General features: G+C 57.8%; 1 protein-coding gene across 2 annotated transcripts in view; it reads right to left on the minus strand.

The window, feature by feature from the left end:
- PODXL2 (podocalyxin like 2) overlaps positions 1-18,918 on the minus strand; it is a 29,199-nt gene extending 10,281 nt beyond the window's left edge. For both annotated transcript variants that reach the window (XM_040995313.1, XM_040995312.1), the window contains exons 1-2: positions 18,840-18,918; positions 10,838-11,116 (exon numbers count right to left, since the gene is read on the minus strand). In XM_040995313.1, coding sequence (XP_040851247.1) covers positions 10,838-11,116; positions 18,840-18,918 — 358 coding nt within the window. The remainder of the gene's footprint in view (positions 1-10,837; positions 11,117-18,839) is intronic.
- Between the last annotated feature and the right edge of the window lie 2,433 nt (positions 18,919-21,351).

The raw sequence follows: 21,351 nt of genomic DNA on the forward strand, positions 1-21,351 counted from the left end.
TAGTTACTGGTCAACCTTGCGTGCCCAAATTTTAAGTCAAACCTTGCCTGGCAACATATGTACACATAGGGCCTGGTACTACGGGGCACTTTTTGGCATGGCAGGCAGTCCTAGAAGGGGGGTTTACTGCAGCACCTCCCCAGGATGGCCATGCAGTGGGTCAAGCCAACCACAGACCTGGGGCTCAGGATACTCGGCCATCAACTTACCTGTCGGAGCATCAGCAGGTGCCCTGGCTTCCTTTAACTCCATGTCAAATGAGGATGTTGGTATGTAAGATTACCAACAGTCTCGCTAGCACTGACACTTTAAACTCCAGAGACACTTATAATAAATGTGCCTTAAAATGTTGACAACTCCTCTACGGTCTCAAGTGGGGAAACACTACCCTTGGGATGCCGAGCAAGGGGTGCTCCTGGTCTCTGTGACCCCAGCACCCAGCACGACGCCTGCACACGGGGCCCAGGAGCGCACAGTGAGCTTGGGGACTCCTGCCACTGGAACACAGGCTGGTCCTTCGGGGCTCCTTCCCCTTCCCTGCCCACAAGAGGCCACCGGATGCCTCATTACTGCACTCCCTGGAAAGTTCTCTTATTCCCTAACCCACACGGCCTACAAGCCTCGCCTCTTCCCAGCCTCTACAGTGGCAAACCACTGGACCACACTGGCCCCTGCGGGCTCCTGGAATCCACCAGCAGGCCTTGCTCACTTCTTCATGACCCCTAAGAACTCCCCTCTTCTGACCTATGACCTCAGCTCTCCCACGTGCCAGCCGGATGGCCCTGCACACATGATGTCACCTCTGTCAAATGACACCTGCACCTATGCCCGAGAGGGCCGGGGTCAGGGGTCAGGCAGACACGGGCCGCGCATAGCCAACGGCCACCCTCCCTCCATCTTCATCACTAGTTCAAGTATCACAATCACCATCGCGGGGTAAGCAGCGCCTACATGCTTCTGTGTACCTGCCTGTCTGCGCGCGCGCGCACACACACACACTGAGGACAAAGGGGGGACTGTTACTAAGGGGGAGGTGCTAAAATGAAGGGTGCATGGGAAACCTCCCTGAGGTGGTGGTGAGCAGGCCTGGGGCCAGGCGCAGTGCCAGCTGCCCTGCGACAGGAGCCTGGAGCCTCAAGGAGGCAGAGCGAGCTGCCCTGACCCACACACGCCACCTTGGCAGGCAGGGGCGGGGGTGCTCTCCTCACAGGTGTCCAAGACACAAAGCGAGGCTTCCACGGGGCTTACGGCGGAGAGGGGATGGGCTGCACAGGGGGGCCAACTGGCACTGGAGGCCAAGAACAAAGTGCCCTCAGCAGGAGGAGGGAGGCCGAGGAGCAGGGAGGCGGCGAGCCTCAGGGCTCTGCCTGCCACACCTAGACAGAGCCAGCAGGACCCCTCAGAGCAGCTCCTTTACTCTGTAGCCCAACTCCAAAGGGATCTTGGACCACAATGCACCTGCCAGGCGTCCCCAGGTGCCCACTCTTGGCTGTGGGGTTGAACAGCAGAATTGCCCAGCACACATGCCCACGGAAGGCTTGGCTCTGAGGAACCCCCCTTCCTGGCCCCAGGGAGGCAACAGCAGCCCGCAGCCTGGGACAGGTAAAGGTAAAAGCTTGACCCATGGAGAGGATCAAGCTGGACCTCAATGTTGGAGCCCAAGAAACAGCCAGGCTGCCAGGAGGTCACAGGGTCCCCAGTGCCCATTTACTCTCCTTCCTGGACGGCTGCGGACAGCACTGTGACGTTACAGGCCCCCTAGTGGCATTAATTGGAAACTACATATTCCCTGGAGCCCTGGGAATGGGTTTTAGACCACCACCCTTCCTCCTCTGCCGGGGAAGCTTGGAAATTGGAGTGGAGTGTTGATCTGGGCTGTGACACTAGGCATGATGTAGAGAAGCTGTAAATCCCTCAGACTCGTGAGTAGCTAAAGCCAGGGTCCCTGGATGCTTGCTGCCCACTCCCAGGCGAGCGAGGAGCAGGCTGCCAAGCTGGGCCATCACCTCTCCTAGCCCTCCATGCCTCCGTGGCCACGGCTCATCTCTCCACAGCTGGGCTTGAAGCCCAGAGTGGTGGCAGGCAAGAGCCCAAGGCAGGGCCCCAAGGCCGCCTGGGCAGGGTGGGGCCGGGAGTCTGGGTCATCCTCGCTTTGGCAACGAATCAACCTCTGCACCTGAGCCCAACTCTGACACGATGGCTGTTACCAAGGTGATGCAATGACACGAAGCAGGCACCTGGCACTGCCCTCCACAAGCACCGGATGACACCACGCTGCCCCTCTGCCCTCTCAGCTGCTGGCAGGGCTGCGGTTGGGCAGCTGACCAGGCGACTCGAGGGGGCTTGGACACTCAAGAATCTGCAGGCGGTGAGCGAGTGCAAGGCAGACGGGCTGACAACGCCACCTCTGAGGGGCGTGTCTGCACAAGGGAACGGTCCTGACGCCCTCAGCCTTCTCCTTTTCTCCCTAGCGACAGAGCAATGCCCGTGAAGATGACCAAGGTCACCCTGGGCTGGACTTCTGTCACACGAGGCAGCCATCCTCTTGGCGTGACCTTTGGCCTCAGTTACAATATTAATTGAGCTGATTCTTGGTGTTAAACAGGCCCCGGGGCCAAAATTCCCCAAAAGATCCCTTTAAGCGTCCCTCAGGTTGACACCCGGTCACTGGCAGCTGCCCCTGGAGGACAAGGCGCCAGCCGACTGCTCACATTGCTCAAGTCACGGGGCATAACAGGAGCAGGCCTGTGGTGTGTTTAACACAGGCGCCAGCGCGGGCGCTCTTGACATAATTAAAAGCCACTTTTTAATGGATAATCCCCAGGAGTCATCCGAGGAATATGAACTTGACAAACACATGCCTAGCTCCTGTTTGTAACAACTCGTGCCGCATGGTGCAGCAGTCACTCAACCCACTGCTGGTGGGACCAGAAACGGCCACACCTGGACAGGGCTCCTGGGCAATACGAGGATAGCGTTCATGACAAACACCCTGAACCCCAACCTGCACGCGCAGGCAGAGCCTCGGGACACAACCGAGGACACGCGTGGCGATGCTCGCAGCAGCAAGCCGGCAGACACTGGCCGTCCCCCTGCCGCAGGCCCTCCTCCCGGGCCGGGTCATGCAGGCGTGCCTGCTGGCCAGGAGAAGCGAGACTCAGCTCATTTCTCTGGGGGCAAGTCTGTCTTGTGTATCTCCCATCAGGGATCCAAGTCCATGAAGATATGCATATTTATACTTAGGTACACTGACCGCTCTTGGCCAGGGGGCAGGGACGTCCTAGCGGAAGTGCGTTCCTCCATGCTGTGTCGCTGGCCCCCAGCAGCCTGTCTATCCCTCCGTGAGTGTGCTGGGGCCGTGCGCAGAGACCCAGGAGGTGGTCTCACTCTGCAGCAGCCATATTCACAACCAGCAGTTGCCGCACAGGAACCACCTGCAGGCCCCCGCAGACAGCGGCTCCGATCAGCTCCTCCCGAATTCATTACAGGCACGGCTAACTACAGCAGTCCGACACGGACGACTTCCTGCAGAGGATGCGAGGCCCGAGCTACAACCTCAGGCTGGAGATTCAGCTGTGCCACTTTAGGAGGACCGTGGGATCTGACGTCTCTCTAACCTAGTTTCCTTAGCTATAAAACAGTCAGACTAATCATGCCTGCTTGTACAGATTTTATTGGGTTACTCTGAGATTAAAAAAGTCCACGTGTAAACGATGCCCAGAGCAGACACATCTAACGGGTGAGCGTATGCAGGCGCGATGCTGCCCACTCCCCTTGCATCTCAACTTGCTGCCAATGACACCTAGATTCTCCTTTGGGGACCCCTTCTCCCCTCTTCTCGGTTCAGGGAGACCCTGTCCGTCGCTCTGGCTCCAGAGGTGGCTCAGCACAGCCCTGGTAGCCAGGTCATTCTACACTCACAACCTCAGGACTTGGCTGGAGAGGGGCTCAAGGCCCCATCAGACTCCACCCCCCTAGAAGCAGTGTCTGCTGGCGTCTGCAGGGGCGACCCGGGCCAGGGACTGCGAGGGGCTCCCAAGTCTGCGTGAGAATGAAGGCAGCGGGGCAGCAGAGCAGCGGGGCGGCGGGGCAGGAGGGAGCAGGGGCTCCCGCACACAGGACCTGGCCTGTCAGAGACAGAGATACACCCGGCAGGAAGCGCCTACCTGTCAAGCCCACAGAGCCGGGTCTCTGCTGGCTCACCATGCAAATCAAAACTGCATGCCAGGACAACTTTCTAAGGAACCTGGAGAATAAGAGGGGTGGGGACAGCCTGGGGCTGAACAACTGGCAGACCACAGGCAGCTCTGCCCCAACAGAGTGCTGAGGGTCTGGCGGTGCTGGCAGCAGGGCGGTGGTCCTCGTTCAGCTTCTCCCTGCCGACAGGGGAGGCAGCTCCCTTCCTTTACAATGTCACAGCACTATAACATCACAAAGCCCAGAAGTACTCTGGTCCATCACTGCCCTGGTCTACAGTGACAAATGCTGGGATCCAGTTTGGATAAGCCGGCCCCCAAGGCCACGGCGCTCATCACCAACCGTGTGGAAAGCCCACCAGCTGCTTGCCCGCTGGCCCTCGGAGATCCGAGCACGAAGGGGAGGACGGTGCCTACTTGCCTGCTTCTGGGCCAACGCCCCAAGAAGGAGAGCATGACAGCGTCCCCATGACAACAGCACAGCCACCATGCTCAGCAGACATGGAGTCCAAGCTCTGCTGGATGGCAGCCGTGTGCCCCAGGCAAGGCCCAGATCTGCCCAGCTCCAGCCTCAGTCTCATCATTTGATAGAGAAAGGCCATCACCGGTGCCTGGCTGGCCTCACCAAGGGGCTGTGGAGCAGCAATGAGCTGACGCGACAGAAAACTCTACGGAGAGACGGTGGGTCCGTTCTGGCCCACACAATCAACCAGCCAAGAGGCCACGTGGGTCTTCAAAAAGTTCATGAAAAATACATCTTAGGGGGAAAAAAGTGTGGATTTCAAGTTTCTTGCATCAAAATAAACTTTTCATCAAAATAAAAATTTTCCCCAAACTCACTGAAGTCCGCGCAAGAAAGAGGGGTCAGACAGCTCGGCTCTGCGCACACTTTGCTGGCCTGTAGTCCCCACACCAAGCCTCACTGTTCACTGTTCCAGTAAGAATGCAAACCTCTCTCTCCGGGAAAGACTTGGGGACAACCGTGACTCTCACGGGCTGCCTGGCCCGCAACATGGGCAGACACCCCAACTACCAAAATGGCTCACACCTGCCACTCATGCCGCCCACGGCGTGGCTTGAGGGCAGCCCTGAGCTTCAGCATGCCCAAGGACTGTCGCGAGAATGTCGCATGGTCACTCTGGCACGGATCCCACCCAACCCAGGTGGCCCCTCAAAGGCCCTTCTGACCTAAAGTGCAAGCCCCAAGAGGCACTTGACCCTTAGCCCCCAAGGAGGGCCTAGATGGCAGTCGGTGAGCCTGGCAGTGTACAACGAGGGCGCTTGGGTGGGCAGTGCCAGGTGCTGCCCTCAGGGGCTGCCTCCCTGGCTAGCAGCGACCATCACCAAGGACCCCCGAGGTACTGCGAGGAAACAGAGCAGGAGGGCCCAGCTTGGCTTGGGGCCACAGCCAGCCCTTGGACATGACCCCTCGACAGCCCTTGCACCTGGCCAAGTCCAGTGCCCAGGCTGCCCACTGGCCCTGGCTGGGCACACACCCATCCACTGTGGCCCTGCTCGCTCAGGTCTCTAAGGGCCACAACTGGAGAACTTCCCCTGCAGACACTGCAATGCTAGCATGCAAGGCAGGAAAAAGGTCCAAGCTCTGCCGTCAGGGAAACCACACAGATCCTAGACCGGGCTCCCCCTAGATGAGCCAGGAGCCCTTGGGTCAGTCCTCACTGTCCTGGGGCATCAGCTCAGCTCCATCAAGCAGGGCAGACCAAGCTGCTGCTTAAATGAGCTCATCAGATGCATGGTGGAGAGGGGAGGGGGTGGGGGGAGGAAGCTCGGGGAGGGCTGGGGTCACGCAGCTGGAGCACGGGGCGGGGGGGGGGTCATTCTTCATTATTGGGGTCCCATAAGGCACATTCACTGCACATCAGAGAAGCTGGGCCTCCACACCCAGCTTCATGCTAACGTAGACCCCGACAGGCAGCACGAACGGCAGAAGTAACTGGGATCACATCACAGCTGGACGGTGTGGTTCTCAGAGGAGCCTAGCCAGAGGAAGACAGACCGCGGGTCCAGGGAATAGTGAGGAGCTAAGCCAAGAGGGTGGCAGGCACCCCAGGGGTTGTCCTTCCACCACCGGTCCCTCTCGGGTGCCCACCTCCCCATCACCTGGGGATGTGGGGTGGCGAAGACCGCAGAGAAGCGAGGCAGAGTGCCCGGGCCTCAGGGACCACAGCACGTCCTAGTTCCAAGAGACCTGGAGAAGGGCCAGGAAATGAAGGGGAGGACTTGCGGAGAGCAAGCGAGCCAGTTGAGCTCACTGGGGTTCAAGGGCACCCCATGGGGGCTCGCGGGAAGGCCCTGGGGCAGCTGCTGCCTTCTCAGGCTCTCCACTGTCAGAACAAAAGAACAGCCCAGAAACAGACCCAAGGCCTGAGCGCTGTCTGCTGACGGGAAACCAGACGTTAGCTCATCCCGCTCGCCAGAGTGCAGCCAGCACAGGGTGAAATGCAGAAACCTGAAGGGAAGGACCAAGAATCCTCACCCTGCACACACCAGGATCCCCTAGGGGCCCTGGTTTCTGTCCCCGCGACCCCACTTCCGGTCCTGCTCCCCGCTTGTGGCCTGGGCAAACAGTCAAGGACAACCTAAAGCCTTGGGACCTGCACCGGCATGTGAGACCCAGAAGGAGCTCCTGGCTTCTGGCTTTGGATTGGCTCAGCTCTGTCTATTGTGGCCACCTAACGAGTAAATCATCAGAAAGAAGATCTTTCTCTTTGTCTCTCCTCTCTGTAAATCTGCCTTTCAATAAAAATAAATACATCTTTTAAAAAAAGTAAAAGCTGACAGCCTGCAAAGGTGTTTTCAGGATTGGTGCTGTGACACCAGCTGCCTGTGCGGTTGGCACACAGCATGAGCAGCGGTTTGAATCCTGGCTGCTCCACTTCCTGTCCAGCTCCCTGCTAAGGCGCCTGGGGAAGTGGCAGCAGTGGGCACTGCACCGCACCTCCCACGTGGGAGATCCATTCCGGGAAGTCAGTGGCGGTAAGATCTCATCTTTCTCCCTCTCCGTAACTCTGCCCTTTCCTCGGTTGTCAGAGAGGAGCGTCCACCCTGTAGGAGGATCTGTGAGGTGCTGAGAGCACACGGATGCCTCCAGGGACACAGGTGAGAACAGGAAAAACTAACACCCACAAAGCGCCTACTGTGGGCCAAACACCTTAGTAGGTGCTTAAAATACATCACTGAATTAAGCGGCCAACTGTGCCTGGGCAGAGGTCATCAGGAATCCACCGCTGTGGCAGCCTGGCAGGGGGAGCCTAGGGAGGGCCTGGGTGGCCTGAGCCACATGCTGGCAGGTGTCTGATTCTTCCCCCAAGCCCCGCAGCTGCAGCTGTCCCAGCTGGGGGAGCTCCTGAGGGGTCACCTGGGGGTTCTATGGCCTGTATCCCCCGCAAGTCCTGGAGGTCAGTCACTGGAACCTCCCAGGAACCCCTGCCTGTGTCAGATCCACGTGGGAGACCCGGATGGAGCTCCAGGCTCCTGGTGTCAGCCTGGTCCATCACTGGCCCTTGAGGTCGCCTGTGGAATAAACCAATCGACAGAAGATCTCTCTCCTGTCCCCCGCCTCCGGCTCTGTAACTCTGACCTTCAAATTTAAAGAACAAAAAACAAACAAAAAAGAAAAACAACCTCACAGTCCTAAGAGATAGGTGCTATTCTCCCATTTCCCAGGTGAGAAAACTGAGGCATAGACTAAGTTACCTACCAAAAGTCAGATCACAGCTCTGGAATTTTGGAACCTGATTCCAAAACTTGTTCTTCTGATTAATTACATTATACTTCAAGTCAAGAAGAATTCATTCTGCTCATTTTTTATATATAAAAATACATTACTCATCCAGATAATCCACATAGATTAGAGTCTTCAAAAACAACTAAGAATGGCTTAGTCGGCTAATCCTCCAGATTCAAGTGCCAGAATCCCATATCAGTGCTGGTTCGTGTCCTGGCTGCTCCACTTGACGTCTAGCTCCCTGCTTGTGAGAAAGCAGTGCAGCATGGCTCAAGTCCTCGGGACCCTGCACCGGCATGGGAGACCCAGAAGAAGCTCCTGGCTCTTGGCTTCAGATTGCCTCAGCTCCGGCTGTTGTGGCCATTTGGGGAGTGAACCAGTGGATGGAAAATCTTTCTTTCCTTTTCTCTGTAAATCTGCCTTTCCAATAAAAATGAATTAAATCTTTTAAAAAAGAAAGAAAATATAGATTATGGGAAAAAATTATGCCTAAATTCCAAATTTGTTTTCCCCAAAACAATTTTCATTCCATTTTCCGTGAACTTTATAAAGAAATCTTGTATATTATATATAAATATTCATCATACATAATGAATATTCATAATTTAGATGGAGTACATACTTATGAAGATTCATCCATTCATTTGTCATTCATTCAAAAGGCATTGAGACAGAGAGCTCTTTCATCAGCTGGTCTACCTCCCAAGTGGCTATAACAGCCAGGTCTGGACCAGACCAATGTCAAGAGAGCCAAGAATGCATTCCTACTCTCACAGGGATGGCAGGGGCCCCAGCACCTGGGCCGTCATCTGCTGCTTTCCTGGGCACACTGACAAGATGCCCATCCTGCCATGCTGCAGTGCCAGTGCAGAGGGGATGGGCTGAGCACCTGCTTGGAACACTGGTGCCCCATACGACAGCACCAGTCAGAGCCTTCTCCTGAGGCAGCCACTCTAGTGTACCCTAGAGCACCACAGACATTCCACGGGGTGGTGTGTGTGTGTGTGTGTGTGTAAGACAGAGGGAGAAAGCGTCTCCATAACCAGGGACTGGAACAGGTTAAGCTTAGCAAGTTAAGCCTCTGCCTGTAGCGTCAGCATCCCATATGTGCACTGGTTTGAGTCCTAACTACTCTACTTCTAATCCAGTTCCCTGCTAATGCTCCTGGGAAAGTAGTGGAAGATGGCCCAAGTGCTTGGGCCCTGCCCGCCCCGTGGAAAACCCAGAAAAAGCCCCTGGTTTCAGGCTAGGCCCAGTTCTGGCCATTGAGACCCTCTGGAGAAGGACCCAGAAGATGGAAGATGTCTTTTTCCTTCTATTTTATTCTGCCTTTCATGTAAAAATAAATAAATCTTTTTTTTAAAAGTTCTTTATCATCAAAGCCATTATACTTCCTATCCAATGGACAAAGATTTCTTGAGGACAAAATTCAGTGCTGGGAAGGGTTCAAACGCCTGACGCCAGCACAGGCAACCATCCCTTGGGAGGGTCACTTGGAGGGACTACCCAGTGGCCGCTGGGCAGATGAGCGCCCCCTTGCTGCCCGGGCTGACTCTGCGCCCCTCCACCGGCTCCCATGGCCATGGGGCTCCATGCTCCTGCTCCCTGCCCGGCCACTTGGGGGAGGCTGGGGATCCATCTCCTGGTCTCCTCTCCACAGAACCACCTGCCCTCTCCATCTCTCCCTGCAGGCCCCCTTCACCAACCCTTCCTCGACCCTGCGAGCCTGGGATGGCAGGGGCCCCTCTTCCCCAGATGCTAACTGATCCATCCTTTGACCTAGCAACTGTGTTCTAGAAGTTTATACTAAACAAACAATCGAGAAACTGGGTGGGGGGGGGGGGAGTGTGAGAATTAAACCTGTACACAATTTTAGTATTCAGTGATCAATAATGGGCGGCACCAATCAATAGCCCATGTAGTGAAATACCCAGTCGTCATTAAACATTAAGTTATGCAAAAGGGCACGCCCTGATAGGAACGAAAACAAAATGTGCCTTAGAACTGCAATCCTGCATCCATGAACCCGGGGAAGGATGCGCCCGAGCCGTGAGCAGTCACCGTCTTCCAGTCGCCGGATCAGGAGGAGTTTGTCTTTTGCCTCTAGGCATTGTTTTTGTATTTTTTGGGTTTTCCCAAAGGCTTGTGTAGTTTTTCTTTTTAATAAGTTGAGAGAAAAATTTTTATAAATGCTATGCATGTTGAAAATAGATACTATGGCTAAAGTCTGCAATACTCCACCCTATGCATGACCATGCGCGTACACACACACACACACACACGTGTGCGCGCACTCCTCAGCCCATCCTTCACAACTGGGCCTCGTCAGCTGGGAATGCTGGTACAGCTGTTGCAACTGCAGCATGAGGGCCAGCAGACCAACTGCACCTGTCACGGGCACATGGCCAATGGCTCAAAGTCTCAGCCTGCCCTGGGGCTCACCGCCATGTCTATAAACTTGGCCACGGCTCTGCTGCCCACCAGAGGGTTGGGGTCAAACAGACTCAAAGGGACGCGGATGACCTGGTCTCAACGGAGAGGGCGGAGAGGACTAGCCGGGGAGGAACGACGCCTACAACGGGCTTGTCTGAACAGCGGCAGGCCGCAGACGAGCGCTTCCCCGTCTCTGAGCCTCCAGGGAGACACTGCACCCCACAACTACCCCACCCCAGAACAAGACAAGGGCTTACTAAAAACAGTGGCTGCTATCAAAGAAGAAGGTGGCGTCCTGGGCCAGTCAGACACTGCAGAATCCCAAGGACGGGATGAGAGTGGCAAAGCCAACATGGGGCTGAGGGAGAGGGGGAGAGGGGGAGAGCGGAGAGGGCTCCGGGCAGGGGCATGGCCACCTGCCCCACTGGCGGCTTGCACAATCTCTCTAGCAAGCAGCTACCTGCAGTGGGGCCCAGGTCCAGGCTGGAGTCGTTCAGTTCCTCCTCTTCCTCCCAGAAGTACTGCGACGGCTGCAGGATGTGGGATTCTTCACTCTCTCCGCCGGGGAAGCCCGAGCCGGGGGCTCCCAGGCCAGCCCCCAGGCCCATGGCTTCGCTGGGCTCCTCTGCGTCCAGCGGCTCCAGGCCCGTGGGCAGCAGCAGGTCCAGCAGGGAGGTGGAGGTGAGGCCCTCTGGGCTGGGTTCATCAGACCCAGAGGCCCTGGCGCCTGGGGAGGCTCCTGCAAGGGTGGAAAAGGCGGACCGTTAGGACAATCAGCTGAGGGCAAGGACCCGCTGGCCTCTGGGAAGGCATGTGTCCAACCACAAAAAGCCCAGGGCGGGGGGGGGGGGGTCCTGCAGGTGCATTCTGATGCCCAGAGGCTGGGAGGGGCTTGAAAGACATGCAGCCCTCCCTGTGGAGCCGACAGGAAGTGGAGGGAGACGGGCAGGGCACAGCAAGCAATCCACGTCTTGCCACGTCCTTGCCAGCAGCGGTGCCAGGGGGCAAGCCAAGGTGGGGTCCCTGCCTTGAGCGCCCCAGCTTCACGTGTGGACACTGCTTCGCAGCCTTACTCCTTGGGCCGAAAACCACCCGAGGCAGCATCAGGGACACCATTGATGCTGCAGCAGCCCAGGATCCTGCACACAGCTCACAACCAACCCCAAGCAAAACCTGCAGATGTACTTAGAACCTTGAATCTTCCTCTGAATTCATGAGAACACACGGACACAGAAGCAACAGGTTAAAGGGAGAGTTTCACTGTCATTCAACTAAAATGAGGAACGCAGCCCTACATGCCCGTTGCTCAGCTCGGCGACACGCTTGGTACCCACCAACCACCCGCCACCTGGGAGATGGCTTTCGGCAGCTGGCCCCCACCCTGGTCCCCCTCACCCAAAGGTCCCTTCACATGCTCTGGACAGGCAGTGTCAGTCCTGCCCGGTGTAGGGCCGCATCCTGGGGCCTGGCCTGATGGCAGTGCGAGTGGTGATGCTACAGTGAAGGTGAGGACTGGCATGGCCACAGCCACGTGCTGGCAGCTCTGCAGGCAACATCTGACTTGTTACACCCCCGATGCCCCACCTCCTGATCCTTGCTCACACAGCAGACTGAAGTGAGGGAAGAGCCACGGCAGCCAAGGCAGCAGCAGGCCCCCGCTGAAAGGTAGAATGCCTCCAACTGTTCGGACCCAAACAGAGGGCACATTGGGCCGCAAGGGAGAGCCGCACATTATGCAGCAGCCGGAAAACACAGGACGGGCACGCCAGGCCCCGTCACAAGGGAGGCATTCTGGAGCGGTGTGAATGGAGAGGAAGAGGCGCCAGGAGGCCGATCAATGGGCCTTGAAACGGAGACAGAGGCAGGCTCTGGCGGCGAGAGCGCGTGCCAGCGTCACAGGCTTCGCTGGCTCGGCGCCTCTGCCTCGGTTATCTCACGCCCCACCCGGGGGTCCCAGTGTCCCCGTGTGGACAACGGGACAGTAATTCCTGCAGCCCCTGCAGGGGGAGGGGCCTCCGATGAGGTCATCCCCGGGCGGCGCGTGCGAGCTGCTCCACAAAGAGCTTCACAGGGTGCTGTGCGAACGTGTGATCGTCCCAAAGGAAAGCCAGACCTGCCACGTCCGTGGCCTAGAAAAGAAAGCTATTCAAAGAGACCACGGTCCGGATCTTCCAATACAGCAAAGGGAAGGGTCCATGGTGACGAGGGACCAAAGCCGTTCTCCGTGGCTTCCAGAGAAATGCTCAGACGCTTGGGCAGGCAGACCCCGAGACAGGCCGCCCACCGTAGCTGGGAAAGGAGGACTGGCCACCTCCACCTCTGAGACCAGACCCAAGACACCACTGCTGTTCCAGGATTGCTCACAGCATGGGGCTTTCTGCTTAATGCAAACCAGTAAGTCATCATATCTCCAGACCACGTGCACACAGGTCCTGGCTGTGTGGCACTAAACCGTGACCCTGGAGCCTGCGATCACACCCCAGCTCCAACAGGAAACAGGTTCCTCACATTCTGGAATTTCTATTGGGCTTGATTTTGAGGCGACAGGGAGGACCAAGGCAAAGGAGTGCACCTCCCTTTTGTTCAGGAGAGGGTGAATTAGGGATCTCGGGGTCTCTGTAGCTCAGCACCCCATGGCCCATCCACCAGTTCTGCTCTCCACCAAGAGCGGGGACGGAGGGCAGGAAGAATTCTTATCATGGTGTCTCCTAGCCATAGTGTTATAAAGGAAAATCACCCATGCCCTAACAGGTAAGTAAGAGACAGGGTGACACGTCCTGCTTTGGAATGGCCAGCAGATTGTCCAGAGCAGCCTACAAGAAGGCAGAACCCTGCAAGACGACTCTGCAGCTCCCCCGACACCCCAACAAGAGCAGCTGATCCATTCCCACTCCTGGAATCCAGCCCACTCTTGCGAGTTACAGCAGAGCAGGGGTGACACGCCACTTCCAAGGCTGGGTGACAAGAAGCGTCCAGGGCTTCCCCTGCCCATGCCAGTCCAGCCTGGGCTGGCCTACCGTCCTAGAAGGGGCCAGCCACATCAGCGCCATATCCCAACTGATTCCTCAACCTGGCAGAGCCAGCCAGGAACAACAAGGGTGGCCAACTGCTGGAGTTAGACATGAGGAAGTCCAGGTGGGCCCACAATGACCACCCAGTTGACCCCAGCCTATACTGCTGACCCCCGGATCACAAACTAAGTAGATGGCTCTTGTTTTGAGCCAATACTTTGCAGACTCGAGCCAGCCCTGGTTCGGCAGGGACAAGAGATGCTTCAGGTCACTCTGTGACACGTCTCGCTCTATCACTCCCACAGGCAATGGAGGCGAGACCCTGCATGGTAGCAGAAAAAGTTTCTCCTCAACTGACCCCTACTATGGCCCTTCCGGTCTCCAAAGTCAGCCATCGGTCCCTGCTCACACTCAAAGCTCTATGTAAACCATGCTTCCAGTGACTTTCAAAGCACAGTGACCTCTCTGGTTTTCTGGGCTTCACACCTGCAACCCATTCCGCCTGAGTAGCCTTTTCTCCTCATCTGTCCACTGCCTCCTCTGGCTTAACTCTCCAACTTTAGTGTCTTCAAAAAAATATTCACTTGGGCCTGGCCCGGTAGCCTAGTGGCTGAAGTCCTTACCTTGCAGCCACTAGGATCCCATATTAGCACCGGTTCATGTCCCGGCAGCTCCACTTCCCATCCAGCTCCCTGTTCGTGGCCTGGGAAAGCAGTAGAGGATGGCTCCCTTGGGACCCTGCACAAGCGTGAGAGATCTGGAAGAAGCTCCTGGCTTCAGATCAGTTCAGCTCTGGCCATTGCAGCCACTTATGGAGTGAACCAGCAGATGGAAGATATTTCTCTGTATTTCTCTTTCTCTCTGTAAACCTACCTTTCCAATAAAAATAAGAATTTTTTAAAAATAATATTGGCTTGAAAGGCAGAATCCAAGACCAAGCGAGAACGGAGAGAAAGCAACCTTTAGTCCCCAGATGGCCACAACAGCTGGGCTGGGGCAGGGTGAAGCCAGGAGCCTAGAACTCCAACTTGACCTCCCACATGGGTGGGAGGGGGTCCCCCAGGGACTTGGATCATTTTTCGCTGCTTTCCCAGGGAGCTGGACTGGAAGCAGAGTGGCTGGGACTTGAACCAGTGTTCCGATATGGGATGCCCGTGCAGCAGGCTGTGGTTTAACGTGCTGTGCCACGTCGGCCCCAGGTCTCAGTTTCATGGTCACCCCCAGTCTGGGTGAGGTGCAGCTCCTCTCTGTGGTCACAGCCTCCTGAACAGACTCCTGTCACCACACTTCCTCACCAAACCGAGAGACAAGCAGATGACGGAGTGTGCCCCTCCCCGCCCCGTGTCACTCCAGCCTGGTCCTTCCCACGTTAGCTGCACTGCAGGTCCTTGAATAAAGCAACAAGGATCTGACTCAATCCCCTTGTTTTACAGATGAGATGAATAAACCTCGTGGGATTAAGGCCAGACAAGTTAACAGCAGAGTTCTCCTTAGCTGGCCTTTGCCGACAGACAGGTCTAGACGCTCCATGCAGGAGGAAGGGGAAGCTGCTACTTGCCAGGCTCGGCACCCTAACTCCCAAGGGGACAGGAAGAAAGAATTAAATACCCAAGGGTGGCCAAGTTTGTCACAGGGATTCAGGGCTGGGCAAAGATGCCAAGAGCGTTAGACTGGAAGGTCCCTTCACTTCCCCCTCTGCCCCAGGCACCCCCGAGCACCCAAAGCAGATCCCCAGGGGCTGCTGTTGTGGCACAGTGGGCTAAGTTGCGCCTCCATTGATGGCATCCCATATGAGCACTGGCTCCAGGCCCAACTACTCCACTTCCCACCCAGCTCCCTGCTATTGTGCCTGGCAAAGCAGTGGAGGGTGGCACAGGTGGGTGGACCACCCATGTGGGAGACCAGCAAGGAGTTCTTGTCACCTGGCTTTGACCTGGTACAGCCCTGGCCACTGTAGCCCTTTGGGGAGTGAACCAAAAATGGTACGACTTTCTCCATCTCTGTATAACTCTGCCTTTCACACACACACACACACACACACACACACACACACGGAATCAGATCCCTAAAGGACTCTTTCCTCTTTCTTACAACAGACCGAGTCAGGAAAGTCTGAAGTTTCCAGTGTCTTCAGAGCCATGAACCCCATGTTGATGTTTCCACACAGGCCCCATGTTTCGCCACATTTCGTCCACACACTGTACTGACTCCCTAAGCTTTCTTGTGATTTTTAAGAAGTCAGTTAGAGCCACAGACTCAGCCCGTCAGCCCAGATATCGGGGAGCAGTCGGTCAGGATTCAGGCAGGCTGTGCCATCTCTGCGGAGGCAACACGGACGCTGGCCTGTGGCCCGCACTCCGTGCTGTGCCGCGCCCCGGGACCTCCCTGGGAGAGAGGGCCACCTCTTGGCAGACGGAGCCTGCGCTGTGTGTGCGACACCAGCTGACTCCAGAGCCCGGCTTTGCAGACACGGTGTGCCCGGCCTCCCTCCCCCCACCTCCCGGGATGGGGAAGGTGACTGCCAAAAACAAAACAGGAGAAAATTCATCTGGAAAACCTCATTCGTACATTCCAGGGAGACAAAAAAACCAACCATGAGAAAGGCTGGTACTAATTACCCAATAGCTGCCATCCAGGTTCCTGGGGCACCCGAGGAGGGGTTCTCCCCGCCTGGCTGCAGCCTCTGGCAGGTGCAGCAGGCAGCCTTGTGTGCCGAGCGAAATGCCCCTTGGCAGTGAGACCTCAGGGTCCCTGCCAGATTGGCGTGGGCATCGAGGGGAGAAATGGCTGCTACCCAGGCCTCGTTCCGGCCCCCCAGAACTGCTCAGACATTGGGAAAACAGCCCCTTGAGCCCCCACATGGCGGTCCGACCAGGGGCATCCCGCGGCGGCCAGCCGCAGCGTCTGGGGCTGCTGTGCCACGTGCACAGCTCAGGCCAGACCCCCGGGTCTCTGAAACGCGTGCTGCCTGTCACCTGGGGAAGCCGCGGGCCCCTCCACTGTCTCCCCCTTTGGCTCTTTGTCTTGCTTTTTAAACAAAGATGTTGAAAACCCTGCTGAAAAAAAAAAAAAAAAGGAATCTGGTATTTTCCTGCTTTTTCTTTCTTCTCTGGTAAACAGTTTCATTTCCTTGAAGCTGTTTTTCCCCACAAGGATTTTTTGTCTTTATATAGCTCTTGCTATTTCAGCCACCCTGGTGATAGGTAATTGTTCCAATAATTACAAGAGGTTATTTTCAAACTTGTCCGCAGTAAGATGACACTAAAATAGCGGCTGAGACCTAGCCGTCCTGGGTCTAATTACTTTTGGGGCTTCATAATTATTCTGCCTTAATTGAGATCCTGCCTGATTTAAAATTGCCCGAATTACGCTCAATCTGTGACTGATTCCACACGTGCGCCCCTCCCTTCTCCAGCACCTATAATTTCCTGTCACTTCATCACTCCTGAGAGAGAGAGATGCAGAGAGAAAGAAAGCAAATGAGAAGGATTAGGGGACCAACCTTAAAGCAAACCTGCTTCAAACAAACCCAGGCCAAGAGGCCAGCGCAGCACGCCGGCATCGTGCGGGGCACAGGCGGGGCGACCTTGTTTATCTTGCCCTTCTCATCAGCCCTTACAGCCTGCGCCTGGTCCATCATCAGCCCAGCCCTCTCACAGCTGACACCAACAGGCGGGGCACCCCGCCACACCTGTCACAGCCCCCACATGCACAGCCACAACAGACACTGTCTAGCACGGCGCCCTGCCCCGCACACACCCACACACGCGTGCCTGCATTGCGTGAGAATCAGGAGCAATGTAGGAGCTGCAGGAGTCTGGCCGGGCTGCCACATAAAGGTGTGTGAGACAGTGGCACGCTGCCAGGCACTCACCCACGCCCCGTGGGCTCTGGTGCGGAGACGGCCACTCGGGGACAGAGGCACAGAGGGACGCTGGGATAGCAGCCCAGGATTAATCCCACGGGGGCCCTCCGGCTTGGCTGGACAATTATGGCACAACCCCACACAAAGGAATGGGGGGACCAGGTCACATCTGTCGAGCAGCACACCTATGTCCACAGAAGAGTTCCAAGTATGCCAGGGATACAGGCAGGCTGGTATGAGGGCCGGAGACGAGCACTGAGGGATGCTTTGTTTTTCCAGGCACACCTCTTAGGGCCTTCCCTGGTGCCCTGGGTGGTGCCAGCCTTCCCAGGACAAGCAGAGGTGTGAAGAGCATCTGTGAACCTCATGACAGTGGTCATACCCAGCGGACGGCTCCTCTCCTGCCAAGTTTCTTTTTTCAATCGCACACACCAGCACACACATGTATCCGTGACCCTGGGGACTCACAGCCTGGAACTGGACAGCGAGCAAGCCGGCACACACCTCCCAACACACACACGCCCGGCTCTTCACCTGCCAGGCACGAGACTACTCAAGGCTATCCGACCCGCTCAGGCCAGCACCACCGTCCACTGCCGGCGTCAGCTGAGATCGCTCAACCACAACGCACCACAACAGCCCTGTGCCGAGTCCTTGTCTGACCCATCTTTGCAGACAGCCTGCCCAGGCTGTCACACCCCTAGACACTGCACCCACACACTGCCCACCTCTACACACTGCACACACACCCTCCTCCAGCCCATGTCCGCCCCCGGAGGCTGTTCAGGAGGCTTTGCCTCTGTCTGTGGAACCCAGACACATCCAACCCTCCCCTGCAGGGCACCTGCTAGCATGCCCGGGCAGGTGCTGGTGGAGCCACTGAACGGAGACCCGCACCGGTGGGTGCACACACACACACACACACACACACACGTGTGTCAGCTGCGTGGGAGGTCTCTGGTAGCACAGCCCAAGCACAGCCCTTGCCATGGCTAGTACACTCTTTGGCACGTCAGCTATTAATCAAGTGGCCTGGCGGCACAGTGGGACAGGTACACACGCGTAAACACCCTCACGCCGCACAACTGAGCCTCCTTGTTGTCCCTTACTCCTCCGTGGGCCACCGTCCTCCTCCCGGGAGCCCAGGCCTCCCTGAGTCGCTGTCAACACAGCCTCCTCTTCCTCCCTGGACACATGCGACCCCTCTGCCCCCCAACCTCGGGCGGAGGCTCCGCGATGGTGGTGCGGGTTCACAACCCCCGACCACACTCCCTGTGTGTGAGCGCGCGCCCGGGTCTCGCGCACACGCCCCCCGCGCCCCGGCTCGTGCGGCCCCCGGTTCCAGGGCTCGCCTCACTTGCGAAGCGCCCGCCAGCATCTCCACGTTCCCCCCCCCGAGCCGGCAGACGAGCGAGGGCGCGGGGCAGGGCGGAGAGGCAGCCCGGCCGGGACCCGCGCGCTCTCGCGCCGCGCCACACGAGCCCGGCCCCTTTGTTGGCGGCCCGGGGAGCTGTCCAGCACGGCGCCCGCCGCGGTCACGGCCACGGCCACGGCCCGCCCGCCCGCCCGGCGCGCCGCGCACTCACCCCCGGCCAGCAGCAGCAGGAGCAGCAGCAGCAGCAGCGGCGGCGGCGGCAGCCGGGCAGCCCGCAGCAGCCGGCCCATGGTGCAGCCGTCGCCGCCCGCAGCCGCAGCGGCGCGGCGCCCGGGCCCGCGTCAGGGGCCGCGCGCGGCGGCGGCGGCGGCGCGCGGCGCTCTCATTGGCTCGCGCGGCCGTCACTCACGCCAGCGCCCGCCCGGCCTCGTGCTTGGGCGCGCCCCCGTGGAGTCGAGGCGGGTGCGCGGGCGGCCGTCCCTCCGCCGCAGCCCCGGGAGCCCGGCCGGCCGAGGGGCGCCGCGCGGGCTTCGATGGGGGGCGAGCTGCCCGCAGGCCCCAGCCTGGCGCCGGGAGCCTGGGCCCCTGTCCCCTGCCCGGCGGCCCTGGGTGCCACGGGGGCCGAGTGCGAAGGGTCACCGGTGTGATGGGGGTCGGGTAACTCGCCCAACCTGGGCTCCCTGTGGCAGCTGCAGCCTGTTCGCGGGCCACGGGAGACAGGTGGTAGAGCTTTCCCTAACAGGCCTGTGTTCTCAGCGGGCGCGGTCAGCTCCCACCCTACCGTCCATCTCAACCCAAGGTGGTGGCACTGCAGTGGTGGCAGGGGTAGTTAGGCAGTGCCCAGGCTGTGAGACTATGGGGAGGAGAAACCGTTCAAGTTAGGACCTGGGGTGGGGTGGGGTTGGGGAACGTTCCGGGTGGGAGGTGGCATTCCGAGCTTAGGAACAGGGGTCCGGCCCCCCAAAGAGATGGCAACCTAAAAACCCCAACAACCACACCTGTGGTGGGAGTTTTCTTGAAACGCAACCATTTTGGGGCTGGTGCTATGGCCAAGTGGTTGTCCTCACCTTGCAGGTGCTGGGATACCATAGAGGAGCTGGTTCGTGTCCCTGCTGCTCCACTTTCCATCCAGCTCCTTGCTTGTGGTCTGGGAAAGCAGTCGAGAATGGCTCCCACATGGGAGACCCGGAAGAGGAAGCTCCTGGCTTCCGCTTAGCACTGGCTCTTGCAGCCTGAACCAGCAGAGAAAAATCTTTCTCTGCATCTCCTTCTCTCTGTGTATCTACCTTTCCAATAAAAAGAAATTGGCCTAGCAGCTAAAGTCCTCGCCTTGAATGCGCCAGGATTCTGAATGGGCCCCGCTTCCCACCCAGGTCCCTGCTTGTGGCCTGGGAAAGCAGTCGAGGACGGGCCAAAGCCTTGGGACCCTGCACCCCCGTGGGAGACCCGGAAGAGGTTCCTGGTTCCTGTCTCCGGATTGGCGCAGCACCGGCTGTTCCGGTCACTTGGGGAGTGAATCATCGGACGGAAGATCTTCCTCTCTGTCTCTCCTCTCTGTATATCTGACTTTGTAAAAAAAAAAAAAAAAAAAAAAGTCAGATATACAGAAAGGAGAAGAGACAGGAAGATTCTCTGTGGCCCCCTCAGCAAGTGGTCACAAAGGCTGGAGCTGAGCCGATCCAAAGCCAAGAGCTTCTCCCGGGTCTCCCTCGTGGGTGCAGGGTCCCAAGGCTTTGAGCCATCTTCGACTGCTTTCCCAGGCCACAAGCAGGGAGCTGGATGGGAAGTGAGGCTGCTGGGACACTGAACCAGCAGCCATATGGGATCCCAGCATGTTCAAGGCAGGACTTCAACCACTAGGCTACCGCACCGGGCCCATAGGTCTTTGGTAAACTGAGCTCTGACGGCCAGCAGGGGGAAGCGAGAAAGAGCCAAGGGTTAGAGAGGAGACAGGGGCAGGAATCTCGGTGGCCCACGCTGAGAATCTGACTCAGGCATAGGCAGCCCACGGAGCCCCAGGGACACGGCACGATGCCACGCTGCTCGGGGTGACGCAGTTTTGGACTTGAGGCAAGTGTACTGTGCAGACCATGGGAGCTTGGCAGGGCCTTGGGTTCAACAGCCTCCAGTGGAACCGCCACACGGGCACCAGATCTCCGAGATCCAGGAGCTGCCAGGGCAGGGAGGGGGCACCTGCGCGCAGCATCACCCCCCTGCAGCCTCCCCGCAGGGTGAAGGGTCCCTGTGGATCAGACGGTGTCCCCCACTTCACTCCTCTCAGCAACTCTGCAGGGATGTCCAACTTGGGGATCTCTTGTCTGAAGGTTTGTTCTGGATCATTCTCAGCAGAAACAAGCCTGGCCCAGACTCTCTCACCCAAAAAAACCAAACCAAACCAAACCAGGGGCTGGCGCTGTGGCATAACAGGTAAAACCACTGGTTCAAGTCCCAGCTGCTCCATGTCTGACCCAACTCCCTGCCTATGATCTGGGTCGGGGGGGATGGCGGTCCAAGGCCTCAGGCCCCTTCTCCGACGGAGCCAGAGCAGCTCGTGCCGCTGGCTTTAGACCAGCAAAACTGCTGAGTGACCTTGCTGTCTCTCCTCTTCCTTTCTTTTTAAAGATTTATTTTTATTGCAAAGTCAGATACACAGAGGAGGAGAGACAGAGAGGAAGATCTTCCGTCCGATGATTTACTCCCCAAGTGACCGCAATGGCCGGTGC

Source organism: Ochotona curzoniae, unplaced genomic scaffold (assembly GCF_017591425.1).
Source record: "Ochotona curzoniae isolate NIBS_2020 unplaced genomic scaffold, NIBS_Ocur_1.0 contig_908, whole genome shotgun sequence".
Taxonomy (NCBI): Eukaryota; Metazoa; Chordata; class Mammalia; order Lagomorpha; family Ochotonidae; genus Ochotona; species Ochotona curzoniae.